This window comes from Pseudopodoces humilis, chromosome 5 (genome assembly GCF_049639895.1).
Source record: "Pseudopodoces humilis isolate 2021_Gansu_Grassland_sample_001 chromosome 5, ASM4963989v1, whole genome shotgun sequence".
Lineage (NCBI taxonomy): Eukaryota > Metazoa > Chordata > Aves > Passeriformes > Paridae > Pseudopodoces > Pseudopodoces humilis.
Genome location: NC_142204.1, coordinates 20,706,990 through 20,724,981, shown reverse-complemented (window position 1 = coordinate 20,724,981; position 17,992 = coordinate 20,706,990). Strand labels below are relative to the sequence as shown.

The following is a 17,992-nucleotide window of genomic DNA, read 5'->3' as shown; positions in this document are numbered from 1 at the left end:
AAATAAATAAATAAATAGATTAATTTTTGTCTTTAAGGTAGGACCTTCATGGTACAAAAGGAGGAACATTGCTGTACTACTTCTATGGCTCTCTGTCACCTGAGAGCGACCATTTGGAGATGGTTGTTTCACTTCAGAAGTGGGAAAGGTGAAAAGGTAAAATGAGGCTGTGATTAGTGTGGCATCTATGAGCGATTCTCAGATCTAGGTGACTGAGCTGACAGCTTCTTGACTGAATCCCTCCCACCTACTTTGAGATCAGGTTTGCACAGAAAGGCTGGAGAGGAGCTGCAGCTCCATCAGATTCCCTGCTCAGCACAACTGAAAGAACAGGACATTCACAGCCTCTGCAGACTACACCTGCCCTGCAGTCCTTGGATAACTCCTGTGCACAGAGCACCTGTCACAACAGAAACTAAAGAGATGATAACAGTTAATTCTGTGAGAGAGATGACAGGGAGGAGGTGAGGAAGGAATGATGCAGATCTATAATATCTTGAATGGTGAGAGTAGATAAACAGAGAATGAATATTCACTATTCTTCTTCACCCAGAAAACCCCAGGGCACCCAATGCAATTATGAGATAACAGACTTAAAAATAACAAGAGAATGATTGTTTCATACAATCCCTGACAAAGTCTATATGTAAAAAAAAGCTCAAAGACAGGGTGCTGGGCGTGGTTTGCTACAACAGACATCATTCCAACTGCTCCTTCCTACTCAATGTATCCCTAGGTTACCTCTTGCCAAAGTCATCATAGCTATGCCGGTGAAACTACTTCTAAAACTTTTCCTCCACACATCTGTTTCTGGTCCTTGCTAGAGAAAGACCTTGATAACTGACAGTGTGATTCACTACAGCAACACATTAAGGTACTTAAAGATGTGCATCTCTGTATGTTACCAGATATGCTGCAATTTCTCTGATTATCCCTCCTTCTAAAAGAGTAAGCTATGAAATTTACAAAGAAAAATTACTGCAGCATGAATTAGTTTGTGTCTAAGGAAGAGGCAGAATTACATGAATGGAAATATTTTGGATAGCCTGAAAGAGGATTAAGATCTGTCTAGCCAGGGTGAACATTGCAGATAAAAGCTGTGCTCAGAAGCTAGTCAAGCCTACATAGTGGAGGTGGATCAGGTGTGACTTTGTGAGGGTGTTGTAACTCTCTGCTAAACTCAACATAGGTTGATGAGACTTCTCAGAGGCTTTTAGATAGAGTTGCTGCCTATTTTCTACCCTGGCACCTGGTACCTAGAACTGCAGAAGTAGATGAAATGAAGAACTGATGAAATAGAGGCTTGGTATGGATGTGTTTATGTACATACACACTAAACACTCTCCTTCTATATGATGGTGGAATAGCATCAGAATATTGTATGCACTCCTTCACTGTGGCTTAGAGAATTAGGTGGTAACACATCAATCTGTAGATCATTTTTCATTTGTCTTCCAGGCTCCTGGCCAGTAATCTGAGTCAAGAAATGAGCAATCAGGCCTGGAATTACAAGCAAGGAACTGTTCTGAGAATTATTCACAGATGGTAAGGGAAGAAAAAATTCAGATTAAGATCAAGGTTTGAACAGACTGTTCCTGTCATCAAAAAGTCTTAGCCATCAGTGGGAATTAGCCTGTAATGACAGATCCTCACCTGCACTTTTTGATGTAAAAAGTGTAAAGTAATGGTTAATAGTAAAGTATCTACATCTATGTGATTTCTTCCCCAGCACAGCCTCACTCCAAAGATTCCAAAGACAGAATCAAAACTCTCAAAGTAGCTGATAAAACCTGGAGTGTGTCACTGTCTTCCATGGAAAGAAGTTGGATGTGTTGTTCTTCAAGACCAAAATAGTTATTAATAGATCAGCTTAAACCCCACCACAACTACATGTCACCTGCTTTGGCTCATACCCTTGTCTGGGACAAGGGCTCTCCCTGAACTCATGTTTGTAGAGCACTTACCAAACACACAGATCTTTTTTTTCACTCAGAGTTATTCCCTAGACACTGTCCTAAAGAGCATGGTAGAATAGTTGCTAAAGTTGAGCCAAAGTTCTATATTTGGCCAGAATGTAGATTATAACAAAGACTTCTTTTGAAAGTTATGGTCAATGCCTCCTTTTCCCAGCGGATTATACTTCCACAGCTCTGCATATTGCAGCCCCTTTGGTTTCAGTATAGTGGCAGCTGTTGATATATTCATTGTAAATTTGGCTTCCTATATTTTTATTTTGCAACATCATGAGTTCTACTGCAACTCCTTGCAACATGTCCCCCTCACAAAGACCACTAGGAAAAGAACAGTTCCCAAACATCTTATTAGGGACATCTTACAAACTTTTTTTTTTGTTAAAAATCACTAAGAGAGGACTTATTATCAGGGGAGGCTTTTTAAAGATGCTAACTTAGCTTTAAAAATCTGTCAGCAAATTATGTGTCAAACTGTTAAAGATTTTTAGATAATTTTTCAAAATTAAGGTTCCAGTTTGTAGCTCCTCTCAATACAGAACAGGCACATTGATAGGGTTTTGTTGGCTGTGTCCTGCTGTGTAATTCCATCTCAGTTTATAAGCAGCGTGAGAAAGAGCATGCCACACAGACATTGAAATTATTTTCCTTTAAACTGTGATCATTAAAGCATAGCTGTTCTTCATATATGTTCAGGACAGTTCAAAGACTAGCAAGAGAGGAAAAAAATTATCTGCATTTGTAGTGACAGCCTACTACAGTATGAAAGATATTTGCCTGTGTTCAGTGTTTGCTACTGTTTGCATACAGCATGTTAGCCAGGATCCAAGTAAACTAAAAATGTGTTGATCTTGATTTGCTTTACTTCTTTCTTGAGATAACAGGGTAAGACCTATACGGAAAAATGGAGGGAAACAAACCTGTCTCAGGACACTGCACTTAGATGTTCATTCACTTTTCTGCTGAAGATGGAGCAGTTGCAAAAACCCTCAGACAAAGCTGTACACCTCATGTAGTCTGACAGACCAGGTACTACACAAATGGGTGAGAAATTGTAGCTTGTCCTTTCTATAAGCCAGGGAGTCATGGTTGAGCTGCTCCAAATGAGCATACAGATCTCAAAAAGCTTTAGGGAGATCAATACCATGATTCTTATCTTACAGCTAGGGAAAATGAAGCATAAAAAGGAGAAACAACTCCTCTAAGATCACATGGCAGACTGATGCCAAAGACCAAAATGAGATACGGCTTTCCTGTGCTTTGTTTCAAAGCACTACCAAATTCATATCTTTGCCTCTGTTATGAAACAGTTGCAGTCCAGTGATGATATTAAGCATGGCAGTCCCTGATACACTTTTATAAATTTCCAGTAAAGGATAAGTGGTGCCATGTGGGTGGAATACCCTGATGCCATCACCTCTTCCCTGTATCTGCCCTTTGCTAATCTTCCAGCAGAGAGCCAGAGAGCAGCTGCCTACCCTGAGGAAGCACTGCTTGAGGCAGTAAAGCCCTCCGACAGTGGCACTGCTTTGGAACTCTTGCCAGATCTGATCTTCACACCTATTCTGTGCTGGCTCCTACTGGCTCAATTTCGTGAGGTGGAAGGGTTACTGACATAATTTCTCAGCACTGTGGGAGACTATAGGATACAGATTAAACAACCCCTGCAGTGGTGTCCTGAAGTTATTCAAACTACATGCAGAACTTACTGTTGTGGCGAACTCCTAAACATGAGTATCCTCAAAAGCAGAGACCCACAAGAATTCATTAGGGTCTCTGCATCTTCAGCTAAATGAAAACACTTTTATTTCTTCTTAGGGATCTCTTCCTGCTCCCAATGCCTAAGAATCATACAACTAATTATATTCGGTTTTGCTTTAGCTACTCCTTAAACAGAAACACTTTCCATGATCCAGACTGCTGGGTTTTAGAGTTAATACTTCGTATTGACAATCTAAAGCTACTTCTGATCTCCATTAAAATGAAAAAATACCTAGGCAATATTAGAAAATAAAAAAAAATAGGAGCCATCAATATCTAGACAGCTTATTGATTCAGACAGCTAATATGCTGAAAAATTTACAAACTGAATTATTTTAAATGTTATAACAACTATCATCAAGTAATAAATGCAGATTACCTGTGAAGAGCTCCTGTGGTAAGCTGAGTAGTGAAGTGGTCCAGAAATAGCAGTATCATGTGGTAAGGATGGATACTGACTCTGCATTGGATGGGGATGCTGGTTGCTATAGCTACCATAGTTGTAACTTCCTGTGTATCTAAAATACATCAAAAACTACTTTTAGTATGCACAATAATTTATTTCCACTAATCATTCCACAACTTTTATGAAACATAACATTGTTTTTGGTTGTTTGGTTTTTTTTTTTTAAGAGGAGGATGATATTTTAAATCTTTTTCACAAATATATTTTCCAGCTCAGATGGGAAGCAGATGCCACTAGTGCAAGTGTGTATCCAGCACAACATCAAATAGAGAGACCCAGCATGTTTCTGTGGCTGATTTTAAACTGCAGACTCAGCTCTGCAGATTCTGAGGAGAAAGTGTCTTTCCTTTTTATTGTTATCTAATGCCATGTTCCCAATAAATTGTTATCCAGGCTGAGGAAGTATAGTAAGCCCTGACTTGAAGACCTGCAATGAGTTCAGCTATCTCCTTGCACTGCAGTCAGATGTTCCTTTTTTGGGAGGGAGAGAAGTGAATTAGTTTGAACCTGAAGCATACAATGTTCAGCTTTAGCACAGCCAACTCAGTAAGGGAGTGGGATGTGAAGTGGGAGAACCTGTCTAATTTCTTTGTTGAATCCCAACCTCCTCCAGGGGCAAAGGAGGGAGCAGTTTCCTTAGCTACTGAGTCAGTGTTGGCCATCATTGTTTGGACCATTCACTAGCAGAAGATACATGGACACTTTCTGCAATTTCCCAATTTTTGTGAACATCTGATCTTTTCAGAAAAGTTGATTCACCTAGATTAAAATATTTCCTCAAATCACCATAAACCAACACCAGATGCAAGAGATTCCTGCAGAAACAATGAATTCTCATACACACACACGCACACACACACACACACATGCACACACACACATATAACATAGACACTGCCTTACTGTGGTCTGTTCTATGTCTTGAATACTCTTAGCTCCTGTACCTCTGTGCTGCTCTCTTTCTGCCTCCACTTAACAGTCATATTTCTGGATAAGAGAGACATTCCCTTTATCCAGGTTTTCCCAGTAAGGCCTTAGTAGTGATATTCAAACTGGTATCTAAACCTAATCACATTTAAGATGGAAGAAGATGCAGAGTTCAAATTAATCTACTGATACCCTTCCAAACAGTTTAGAGTCTTTCACTCTGGGAAAGCACTTCTGCAAAGTTAGTGAGTTTGCAACAAGACTGAGGAACACAGTAAAATCTTTTGAACCTCTGGCATCATAGCAGCACCTGGGCATTTGCTAATTTTGCTATATTGTTTGTTCCTTCTCCATCAATTAGTTTATGATTGTTTTTTTAGTTATGGATGTCTGTGAATCGAATGGAATGTCACTGAATCGAATGAAAAAAACAGAGAGCTTTTGCAAGTGTCTGAAGCTTTTCCAGATGAAACAGTGTTGCATAAATTTATACCTGTAATTATTTTAATTGAGAGCCTTGAGCAAATTTTGGTGATGGAGAATATTAGATTATTATGGTGATACTGTGTCTGTATCTTCAAACTGTGGACATTTTTTCTTCTGCAGGTTAACAGTAGTCATTAAATCACTGAGGTTGGAAGTGACCTGTGAGTTTATTTAGTCTAAGCCCCCTACTCAAAGCAGGGTCCACCAGAGCAGCCTGCCCAGGATTGTGTCCAGCTGGCATCTGTACATCAGCAAGGATGGAGACTCCGTAGCTTTTCTGGGAAACCTGCCCCAGTGTTTGGTCCCACTTACAGTAAAACAAGTTTTTTATTCATTTATGTTTAAACAGAATTTCTTGTACTTCTAATTGTGCTTGTCCTGTCATTAAATACCACTGAAAAGAACCTGTCTCTGTCTTCTTTACATCCCCCAGCAGGTATTTACACACTTTGATAAGATCCTCCCTGAGCCCTCTCTGCTTGATGCTCAATAACCTCAGCTCTCTCAGACTCTCTTTGTATGACAGATAATCCAGTCCCACAATCATCTTCTAAGTGGTCCTTTTCTGGACTTACTCCAGTATGCCTGGGTCTGTCTGGTACTGGGAAGCACAGAATTGGATCCAGATGTGGTCTCAGCAGTGCTGAGCAAAAAGAGAAGGATCACCTCTCCTGACACATGGTTGTTCTCTAGGCACATCTAGCTTTTTCAAACATGGCACAGGGAAATAGAAATCAGAGAAGGAATCTGCTTAAGCCTTCCCTTTTAGAAAATATCCTCCAGGCCTACTGTGGCTTTGAATAGAATTAAATGAGATTATAAAACTAAGACATAATATAATTATAGAATAACAACAACAACCAAAGAATTATGATACCAGCATCTTTGCAATACAGACTTAACTACATCAAGAAACAGCTTTTACTGTATTTAAAAAAAATAAAAAAAAATCACCCAAGCAGGAGTTCATCCAAATCCTGCCAAAAACACGCTGAAAAAACCCAAGCCAGTGGGAAGTGCCTTACCCATGTTCTTCTCTGTGGGGATAAACAGGTATACGGTGTGTGACGGACGATGAAGGTACGTGTGGGCTCCTCATGCAGGGCAGCTGTTGGGAATTCTCAGCAGGTGACCCAGCAGCTGTTGTCACAGTGTAGGTGAGTGACCATGTGTAGGATTGCATAGCCCCTGCAGACAGAGAGAAGCCAAAGGAACACTATTAACATGGGCTGTCATCCACAGAGGTGCCATGCCTTGAGACAATTATGGGAAAACAAGTGGAGAGGCAACAATCATGGAAAGTGCACTGATCAAAGTGAACAGACCAGTCATATCTGAGGCATCAGCATCAATACATATAGATCATTTGGAGTGTGCAAGGATCCAGAAGAATGAAACATATCTGGAATGGCTCACACTGTGGACTTCCAGTGTGGTGTTGAAATAATTTTTCAGAAGAAAACCAAAACATTGGAATAGGACTTAGAAATGGAAGAACACCAGCGCTAAGATTTCTCAGGCATGATGCACCAAACCCTGAGCTCTCTCTCACATGGAAAGGGCTGCTGGCCTGCTCAGCTCTGAGGCCTGGACTGAGGCAGGAAATATGATCAGTACAATGAAAGATTAGAAAAAAATAAATGTTATGCAAATAAATATCTTGAATCCTTTTGCAGTTTGTATCTGTTCCATTTAACTAGGTACGAGCCCTTGTAGTGGGAACACTACAAAGATCCCCAAATTATGGCAAGTAGATAGACAGAAATAGCCTAGTAATTTCCTTCCTGCAAATAACATTTCTTTCCTTTTTTTAGTGGCAACAGAGACTGGACTTAATTTATTTTTGTCATGTAGAGCATTTGTGGGAAGAGCAAAGCAAAGAAGTGGGTTTTCCATTTTGCTTAGAAGGTGCTGAGTTTTTTAATCATCCTGATCCCTTCCAGGCAGGAACTCCAGTTTCATGAGCCAGCTGCTGAGAAACCTTTGTCCTTTGCACACACCCCTTTCGCTCAGGAGGTTGACAGATCTATTGTTCCAGTATAACATAGTTCTTGCTGGAGGTCATGACCATACTGGCTGAGATTACCCTGCAAATGAGGACCAGAACACTGAATTTAACCCAATGAGAACACTGGTTTGGGGCGCTCTGGGCACTCTTGACTTCTTTTCTTCGGCTAAAAGGAATTGCAGGAGGTGACTTGGTTTTTTTCAATATGGATTCTAGGACTTCCTGTAGCATGAAAGGGTTTAATTCAGAGGGGGAAGTGATTGTATTCTCAGGTCTGTGTCCACTCCATGGCTTTGGGAAATGGAAAGCTGTATTCTCAGGTCTGTGTCCACTCCATGGCTTTGGGAAATGGAAAGCTGTATTCTCAGGTCTGTGTCCACTCCATGGCTTTGGGAAATGGAAAGCCTGTTTCAAATAGTATGCATAATTTTCTTCAGGTGATTTTATTTGGCAAAATCAGGCAATTTTTTTTTTTGGTGGTAAATGCTTAATTCTGCAACTGAGTGAAGGCATTCTGAGCTTTACAAGGTAAGTCCTGCTCGAAATACTTCAGCAAGGTGTGATTTGGTGCTCTTGCAATAGAAATCCTTGGATGTGTTATGGCCAAGAGTATTTCTGATAGGTCTGTTTTCACACGCCTGCATTTTCTGCCACTGACTCTTGAATTTTCTATCTTCATCTCCTCCCAATGCAGAGGACCACTGAGATCCCCAAGACCCCAAGAGGAAAAGCTAGCTCCTCTTGCCATGGACAAATAAACATTCATGGTTCCTTGAATTGGGAAAATGTTTGTGGAAACCTGCCTTTGCTAAAAAATACAGTTTAGGTGGAAGGGACCAGAAGCACTTATACAGTTACCAAATAGCTTCATTTGAAAACAAAAGAGTTTTGAAAATATCAACAACTTGTCTACAGCATATTTTAATGAAACATTTCAATTTCAAAAGGTCAACATATTTTCCCAAAGTTATCTTCCAAAAGAAAATTTGCAGCTTTCTTTCAAAACAGGCCTAAATGTGAAAGGCAAAAACAAAGAGAAAAGAAAGGACAACAAAGAGGGTGAAAAACCCCAAATAATTATTTTTAGGTAACATTATTGTTTAGGGGTTTTTTCCTACTTTTTCACTTCACTAAAAAACAAGTTTTACTTTGATCTGATCTTATTTTTTTCCAAGAAGAAAATTGACCATTGATCCAAAAAATCTCATGACCTTCCTAGCTGTAATAAGAATCTGTAATAACAGAGCCAAGAGACCCTTTGCATTTCATCAAATATAGTGATTTGAGTGGCTTCAGACATTGTGACAATCTCCTTTTCTTTTTTCAAAAAATAGTGGGGATCTTATATGATGAAAATGAATGAGTCCCGGACAGTAAGTTGTTTCATGTGCTCCCTGTGGGAAGTCACATTCCTTGGATGAGAGATGCCACTCCTGGTATTCAAATCTAACTGGCAGCCACCTCAGTTAAACTTAAAAATACATGGTTGGAGAGTAACAGGCTTTGTGCTTGTCCAGATGTCACAGAAACAAACGTAGAAAACAGGTCTTTCACTGAGAGAGCTGTGAATATCTTTGTTTAATTCTTCTAACCAAGAACTGTCTGAGGCACTACAAGATAGTACCTCACACAGCTGCTTGAGGGAATATTCCCTTTCTTTTGCAGGTTATGTTTTAGAAACAAAAGTATGTTGGGTTTTACTCTGGATTTACAGAATGACAGAAAGCAGTGCAAGTATTTTTTTCAGAATGTTCTGGGGAACCAACAGTTGCCTCATTTCTCTTTGCCTTTGTGGAAAGGATGTATTATTTTCAGTATTTGCTAATTACAAAGACAGGGAGGAGGGATGGAAGACGACAACAGATTTGCAGACTGTGAGTAAGTACATATGAGGTCAATCAGGATACTACCAGTGTTGTGGTGGGTGGAAAAGGAGGAATGAGTTAAGTGTGAAAGGCTTTCTAATACCTGCCTAGGTCCCAGTCCTTTATGATTAATTTCCTCAGCTGGTTGCAGAATTGAACTCCAAGAGATGAAGTCTCTTTTAGATATGACTGAACCCAACTGAACTGCTTTTTTGAAATAAGCAAAAACAATAGTTATTGAGCAACAATTTGCTCTGCTTTGTGTTCTGAACATGCAGGGTTTGATTAAAATAGGGAAATTCATTTATTATCACTCTTTTTTTTTTTTCTCTTTAAAAAAAAAAGTGATTTTGAGGATACTAACTAAGAGGCCATCTGATCTGCAGGGAAGCCAAATATAAATGGAACTGCTATTAGTCCTACAACAGCCCTATTGTCATTGATGCCATCACATACACAAGCACAGAAAAAACCCAGAAGATGCTTCATGATGCTGCATTTTATGTCTGCTTTAGGCTGGAGGCAAATGACCACCAAGACATGGTGAGACACTCCCAGCGCTGTGCATTATTTCTGATAGCCAGCAGTACTGTCAGCCTCAAGCAGTCAGAAATCCAGAGTCAGATCCCCATTCTGTCTCAACTCAACAAACAGATCACTTTACCTATAAAGCTTTAGGAAAACACAAGCCTTTCCATTTGAAGGGAAGAATTGCCTTTTGAAATTGAAACCTTTCAGTTTTGCACTCTGCAGCTATGAGAATTAAACTCTGGTTGTTGAGCAAGAGCTGATATTCTCAAATACTCATATGAGTCCAGGAGCTGAAGCTTTAGGAAAAGAACCAAAAATTTGTTCTACTCATACACACAAATATGAGAAGTACTAGATCTATGCCAGTATTCCCAGAACTTTAATACTGAGCCCAGACTTGGAAGAACAGTGACTTTTAATGACCATTGCTGACCTGAGGACTTATTTCATGCATAGATTTCTTAAAACTGAACAGCAAACTCTGTAGTTTACTGAGATATTAGGAACTAACAATTCAGAGTTCATTTTGGGTTGTCTAAAAATGACTGCATTGGCAAATGAGTAATCAGAGCTTTAAGAGGGGCTTTAAGAGAGAACAGCATAGTCAGCCGTACAGCTATCACTTTTATTACAATACTGTTGCAGTTTGAACAATCATTAATCTGGCCATTGTGATTTAGAAAGGATGGAGGCTAATTAGCCTTTTAACTGTCCAGTAACCTAACAAAAAGTTTTAAATAAAATGTTAGTGGTGCCATGACAGATGCCACAGAGTGTGATACATAGGATTTACCTTTCTTTTGCTCAGTATCATGTCATTGCAACAGTTTAATTTGCTGGTTTTGAACTGACCACTGGCTGAAGGCAAAAAGGTTAAAAAACAAGTTTAATAGTTAACTTTTATTGCTAATGTCACAAGCAAGAAAGAGTTAACGATGCCCTAAATTGGGAAACTGAGAACTAATGGTGACCAATGGAACTAGTTCTCAAGATCTGCAAAGCATTTGTGGAATTTTACATTTACCTCATAAAAAACACATAAGAAAATCAATAGTGTGATCTTTCCAGAACAGAGGTTCCTGCTTCAAAATAATCTATGTAATGCCACTGATCTGTTTGTAAAGTAGTTTGAGTGTGTGTAATACATCTTCAGCACCCCTGTTTTAAAGTGTAGCAATTTCCTCTAGCTGAGACACATTTGTTATTTTGTGTTGCTTTATGTGAATAAGCGCTTCCATTCCAGGGTGTAATGGTTAGCAAACTAAAACTAGTCCATCTACATGATGAATATGGGAAACAGAGGAATTACTAATTGCTCAAATTAAGAAACATATTCATATTTAATGTTAACCAGAGCATTACTTGCATTGGCAAATTTGGCTTGGCAAGACAAAAATGATTTTCACAGTCTCAAAAGTGAGACTGCACCAGACAAATCCAATTCAACTAAATGAAAGCCTTTTAAAAAAACTAAAAATGAAAAGCTGAGGAAAAAATAACTAAAATAATCAGAAATAGCTTTCCTGCCTAAAAATTTCTAGTATGGGAACAACTGTGGTCTTCCAGTACCTGAAGGGAAGGGGACTTCTTACAAGGACCTGTAGTGACAGGACAAGGGCAAATGGCTTTTGGTTAACTGTTATATGGCAGTCACATGGAGTTCAGTATCTGCAGCCTAAATACAAGTCCCTCAGACCTCCATTCCAGTCAATGGCCCTGAAGAACATACAGTTCCCTTCTTTTCAGTCCTTAATTTCTGTGTACAGCCCTGCTGGCATCACAACCATCCCACAATGCCTACAGGTCAAGTTCCACACAATATCAACATTTCAACAAGAGTCAAAGATCCTCCCCACCTCCACTGACACCTGGACTGAAGCTGTGTGGTCACCTACCCTGTTTAGGAATTATCTGACTCTTGTCTATCTGTCCTGGGGGGTAATAACTTCTTATTTCCCTCCTAACCATTGTATTGCCTCCAACAGTGAAAAATCTCAAGTTGTGATGTAGGGACAAATATTTTTAAATCTCTTTCCAGCACAACATGCATTGTGCTTCCCTGTGGCGCCTTTGAAAACATGAAAAACATTTTTCAGAAAGATTTATTAGTTCTTTAGCCACTGCCAAATTCTCTAGTGTGGTAAATCATCACTTTATGACATTTTTTCAAGAAGATTTTGTAACTTTTCTAGTACATCACAAAAGCGATAGTTTCCACATTCTGATTGTACATCCTTTTCAATGAGGAGCAGCAAAGCTGGAATTTCACTGCCTGAAATGCCTTCTGAAAGTCATTCACGTTTCTGCCTTTCTTTCCATGAATTAAGAGAATGCTGTCTGTTGATCATACAGACAGACTGTCCTGGGATGGTAATGAGTTTTGCTCTAGAGCAAAAAGAGGATGTCAGCCATTTATACAGCCCAAACAAGGAGCTAGTTTTATGCTTATTGTTTTTTGTCAATTCTACCCAAAAGTTTAATTTGTTTTGTTTTTAGTTTGTGGGCCCACCAGAATACAACAACCTTATCTGTTGCCATAATAGAGTATAACACTGAAAACAGGCTTCAAACATGTAATTCCTAATCTCTAACATTGATTGATGAAAGTTATCAGCAATGTGTAAAAGATTTCCAATTGCACAGCTATTTAAACATATTAGGGTGTTAAACATGTTGAAAGATATCCATCTCCCACTTTACCAGCTAGGAATTCCTGAACCACTAGTGATCTGGGATTTTGCAAACCTCACTAAAATGGAAAGATTTGGCACACTTCCTTCAGGCAAATAAAACATCCAAACATCAGATCTTCTTCCTGGAAGACTGCACATCATGTGTGGATACAGTGACAACAGATTTCTGTCTTGAGAAGGCTTCTTATATATTGCAATGCAGTACATCATGTTCTAAGGCTAAATTTAGGAGATTTTTAGCGCAAAAGCCACCTTCAAGCAGATTTATCTGCCTGAAGCCAACCCACCTGTAGTAGCTGTTATGCCACCATACTCTGGGGACTGGTTGCTGATGGGTGATGGGGCAGAGGGCATTTCCACAGAAGTGGCAGATTTAGCTGGGGAGAACGGCGCTGGGGATGGAGTTGGAGCAGCTGGTTCACTCAGAATAATTTCTTCTCGTATTTCTGCTGCAGAATGAGAGAAAACCCATCAAACATAGCTAAAGGTAGAGTCAAGAAACTTAAGAAAAAAAATACTGCAAGCAGTAGAGTGTATTTCAGGAAATACAGAGCAAGAACCACAAATCTTGAAAGAAGTACTTCTATAATATTCACCATTACAACCTTCAGGGTATTTTCAGAAGAGCTCTTAAAGGAAAGTGCTATTTTTTCTGTTGCATAGGCAGGGAACTGGTACATGGACAGCTTAAGTGTTAGGCTCCTATAATGTACTATCACATGTCTAAAATTAGGAGTTGAGTCTGAGCTAGGCATTCCTACACCTTCTAGAGACATTGGAAAGAAACAGGAATTTCCAGAGCATTCCTATGGCTTTGGGCCATGATTTTCTTTCTTTGTTGACTATAAAAGGAGGATATTCTGGGTAGTTTTAGCTGCTAAAGGTATGTGGAAAATATGCAAGAATAAGCAACTTGTTTGTCAAAAACCCAAGAGGCTATGGCAGGGCAATGAATTAAATTCATGCCTTTCACCATACAGAAGATAGCACCCTAATCACTGAAATGTTTTTCTTACCATAAATCTACAGGGTGATAAATTAAGCCACAGCTAAAATGGAGAATGAAACTTTCAAAGGTGATAGAGAGGCTTAATTTGCCAAATTTAATGGGCAATGCAAGTAAGGAAGATCACTGAGGACCTCTAATTACAAGGGGTTGCCCAGAGTGGAAAAAACTAAAGGCAATTCCTGCTTGCTTCTATTCTGGCAGGGCAGCGTGGAGTGGAGCAGGACTCAACATATCCTCTGAACAGGCACTCAGAACCTAAGTGCACCAGAAACAGCAGCTCTGCCATTTGTCTTTTCTCACTCCTGCTATCTCTTCCTCTTATTTAGACTGGTACAAATCCACTGATATCCGTGAACTTATTAACACCGAGCCCACTGAAATTCATGGTAGCTTAGAAAGATTAACCAAGATAAGAGGTTCAGTACAAAAATTTTTTACTGAAACACCAAGTGCTTGGGAATGGGGCTTCAGACATCCAGAGTGATGTGAAACAAGCAGTTCTCTTTCAGAATGTGTTAACCAGGGATACCTCCCAAATTATTTATTTCACATGACGATAGAAGTGAAAACCACTTTGCTCCCAGATAATCCTCTGCAGGTTAGATAAGGGTATCTCCTAACATAAAAATAGAGAAACCAGTGGAATAAAACAACAAATAATGAATAAAAGAACAGACTCACCTGTGCTTCCTTCTCCCTTCATTGCCCTCATTAGCTCATTAGCTTTCTCCTGACAATGGAGTGATTCTAGCAGATACAATACGTAGTCATCGAACATCAAGTGAATAAGGTGAAAAGACCCTGGTAATAAAGTGAGCAAACAAAAAAGCCATTGACTGTTTCAATACACTCATTAAACCAATTATTACGGTACCCAGCACAAACAGCCCTGAATAAGGCTGCCTCCATGTACTGAAATATCTCTCCTACTCAATGTAAGAGAGGTCAGAGTAAAACCAGGGAGTAGCAAACTGTTCATTCCTGGATTTATACAGGCTTCTGTGACCAGTTGTGGTTTAGAGTGCAAGTAAACTACCTAACTGAGAGCTGAAACTTGAAGGATTCCTCTCCTCCTATATTAGCACTGAATGTCAGTTTGGACAGTTGCACTACAGTAGAATTGTTTCCTATTGTCTAAAGGACATATCACTTTCTGTCAGAAGTAGAAACTCAAAGTGGCTGCCTCAGTGACACATCCTGGTTTGAATTTTCTGAACTGCCTGCATAGAAAGGGAGTTGCTTCCCGTAATTTATAAAGAACACATATCAGGGATGGTGAAGAAATGTTTGCCCTAGATCACAAATCACAAGAAAAAAGAAAGGTGTTTAAGAAGAGACCACAGATGCATTTTGGGGGAGGGGGGAAAGTAAGAGGAGAAAAACATCAGAGATGGGACATTGTGCAGTGCCCTCCTGAAAGAACAAACCCCCATCTGCAGGAGAACACTGATAAGTATCAAGATGGATTTTTTTGTTCAGTAGACCCCATGACATCAAACACCTGTAATAGTTCCAGACAGGACCCATACCATGAGTTTGACTTTTTAAAGCCCTTTTGTTCACTTAGATGTGCATGGAGTATTTAACACATGCTCATTTAAGTCACTAAGTAACTCTGACAAGTACATGTACTGTGAGGTTAAAATAATAGCTCATCCAGCAGCTAGCTTAAAGAGAAAAGGCATCATTGGAGACAGAGACTAACTACTGCCAGACAACAGCCCCCCCAGAAATACGTCATGTGGAGGTATTCCATTGGAAATTCCATTATTGCATTTGAGGAGAAATACTTTCATGGGAAAAAGATCAAACAAGTTTCAAATTCAATCAAATTTCATAATGACTGGTTTCTTCACAGGAAAGTTAGGTTTATCTTGAAGTATCTTTTATCACAATGAAGCATAACTACCCCTACTCCAAGTTCTGTACTCAAACATGCTGCTGTGGGGCAGAAGTGGCTTGAAAGACCCAATACTCTTATTCAATTCTAGCTGGCAGTTCAGCTTTCAGGATGACTCTGAGCACATTCTTTTTCTTTGTGATCCCGATGGTCTTTGTGTTTCGTTCTGTCCCTCCACGCTTGCATGGTTTTGTTGTTACTGGTATGAGCTGGGTGCACACCCTGGGAGGTGAAGATGTGCCCCTGTGCTCTTGGGCAAATCAGCACAGAAACAGGACACACCTGACTGCAACACCTTTGCTATGGGGAGGAAATCTCTGGCTGCTGGTGAACCTGAAGTGTCCAGTTCTTCATTTGTTTCATGTGACTAAGCAGATCAAAATGGTAACAGGTTCCCCCAGACTTGCAAGGGTAGAAAAGTGGGGATGTTCACTTAACTAGTGCAGAGAACTTGTTTTTAAAAACCCTTTGTGCTCAAAGTCTTGTTAAATAAAGTCCTATTTGATTTAGCAGTGCAATAGACAGAAGATGTGGCTGAGCAGCTTGTCACTCACCTAGGATTTCCTCAGTGGAAACCTAGATTTTCAAGAATCTCCACAAAATGCTCACTCTTCTCCTGACTACAGGTTTCCAGTGAGAAATTCCTATTGACTCTAATGCAGCTACTACTAATAAGTAACTTCAAGGTAAGAAAAACAGGCTAAAATGCTGGCAAACTTCATGTAGTGGTATAAAGCTCAGGGTATTTACTATTTTCCGTCAAAATCCTTATTCAGCCTTCATTTAAAAAAAAAAAGCGAAGTTGCTTGTAGTTTCATAAAAATATTTGGAAGTGTGAACTCTAAACACTAAATGCTAGCAAGCAAAAAAAACAAGAATCCAAGATCTGCTATTTTTAAAAATGTCTTTGTTTCAGGGGGGTCTAATACTTTATTTTGAAGACTTGGGGTTGGCAATACTGAATGCAGCATTTAAAAACACTCCAGTGTCCTTGTCACTCTTTTGAATCTCTCTCTTCCTCTCCTATTATTTCTCCCACTGTGTATTTTTAAGCTCTGCATAGAGTTTTTGAGCCCAGAATTTGCGTGAAAGACACCAGACAAACGAAGTTTTGGTACTGAATGCAATGAATGCAATATTTTTATATTTTTAAATAAGTCAAATGAAATGTGAGCTATAGAGTGAAACCGATATCAGGGCATGCATTTCAGCCTCACAGTGAATGGCTATTCAGCACAATGTACCATAATTTATTCTGTGTTTGCAAGCTACTGTTTCTCGCATGAAATGGTTGGGTTCTTTCAAGTCTATATTTAAGTACAGATGTGGATCCAGTTGTAGCCAGAAAATCAATCACTTCTTTAGAAAGAGGTAAGAAGTCATTCAAGAGACTGTAGTTACAACAAAAAATAGCATTTGGCTCTAATTTTCAGGGGTTAACAGAAATCATGGCAATGCCTAGCTAAGACACAGTAAGTATCAGCATCTATTAAGAGATACAGCAATTATGTGTAAGTAGCAAAACAACAGTGAGATTTCCAGATCTGGAGAAAATCATGGAGTTTCTATTACTAATTAGCTACTTTATACACTGGGTGCATAACCCAAACATAGCCACCAACTGTGCCTTTGATATGCATAAGCAGGAAAGAGGGAGGCAGGGAGGGAGGGAGGCAGGCAGAGAGAAAAAGAGAGGGAGCAAGAAAGAGAGCAGCTTTTTTTTTTTTTTTTTTCTGCCAGAGATTGTTTCAACCTGCCTGTGTCACCATGCTTAAAAGCTTTGCAGATCAAATCTTTGTGCCAGTCACTCCAGTGCCAGGTATTACCACTTCCTTCAATCAGATTTTGGAATCATCTATTTCAAAGGTAAAAGTTTATTTGCCTGTACATAGTAAAGATCCCACTAGCTAACACATTATTTCACTTAAAAAAAAATTATGCTGTGAGCACCTGAGTCTACATATTGTTTGAGGTGGAAAAAATAATTAACAATCAGTCCACTGAAACACTTCCCAATGCAGTAAAAATGCAAAACATTTTATCTAAGTTAAGAACAAAGGTATATATATGTAAATATTTAGAAGAGTAAATCACTCATTGTTTCTCTCCACAGAATTCACTTAATTGATATATAAGTCTGAAAAGCTAGAAAGAATTGTATAAATTAAGAGCAGAAAAGTTTCTGCCATCTAGCTCTGAGCTTTTTACATTCAGGGGTTATTCTTTTGGATCTTGTACAACTCTAATTCATTACCAATATGTCAAGTGGCTTTGCAGTGAAAGAATAGCATTGTTAATGTAGATTATTATAAATTTGTGTCCATGGCTAAATAGAGTTTATGACACTTTTGATATTCAAAACTTCAGGGCTCCTTC

The 17,992-nt window shown here is 39.2% G+C and overlaps 1 protein-coding gene across 4 annotated transcripts in view; it reads right to left on the bottom strand.

The window, feature by feature from the left end:
* RFX4 (regulatory factor X4) overlaps positions 1 to 17,992 on the bottom strand; it is an 86,475-nt gene that overhangs the window by 5,647 nt on the left and 62,836 nt on the right. For 3 of the 4 annotated variants that reach the window (XM_088055271.1, XM_088055274.1, XM_088055273.1), the window contains 4 exons: positions 14,398 to 14,517; positions 12,995 to 13,156; positions 6,636 to 6,798; positions 4,111 to 4,249 (listed from right to left, as the gene is read on the bottom strand). In XM_088055271.1, the coding sequence (XP_087911397.1) occupies positions 4,111 to 4,249; positions 6,636 to 6,798; positions 12,995 to 13,156; positions 14,398 to 14,517 (584 nt within the window). The remainder of the gene's footprint in view (positions 1 to 4,110; positions 4,250 to 6,635; positions 6,799 to 12,994; positions 13,157 to 14,397; positions 14,518 to 17,992) is intronic. The other variant, XM_088055272.1, reaches the window with a different exon arrangement.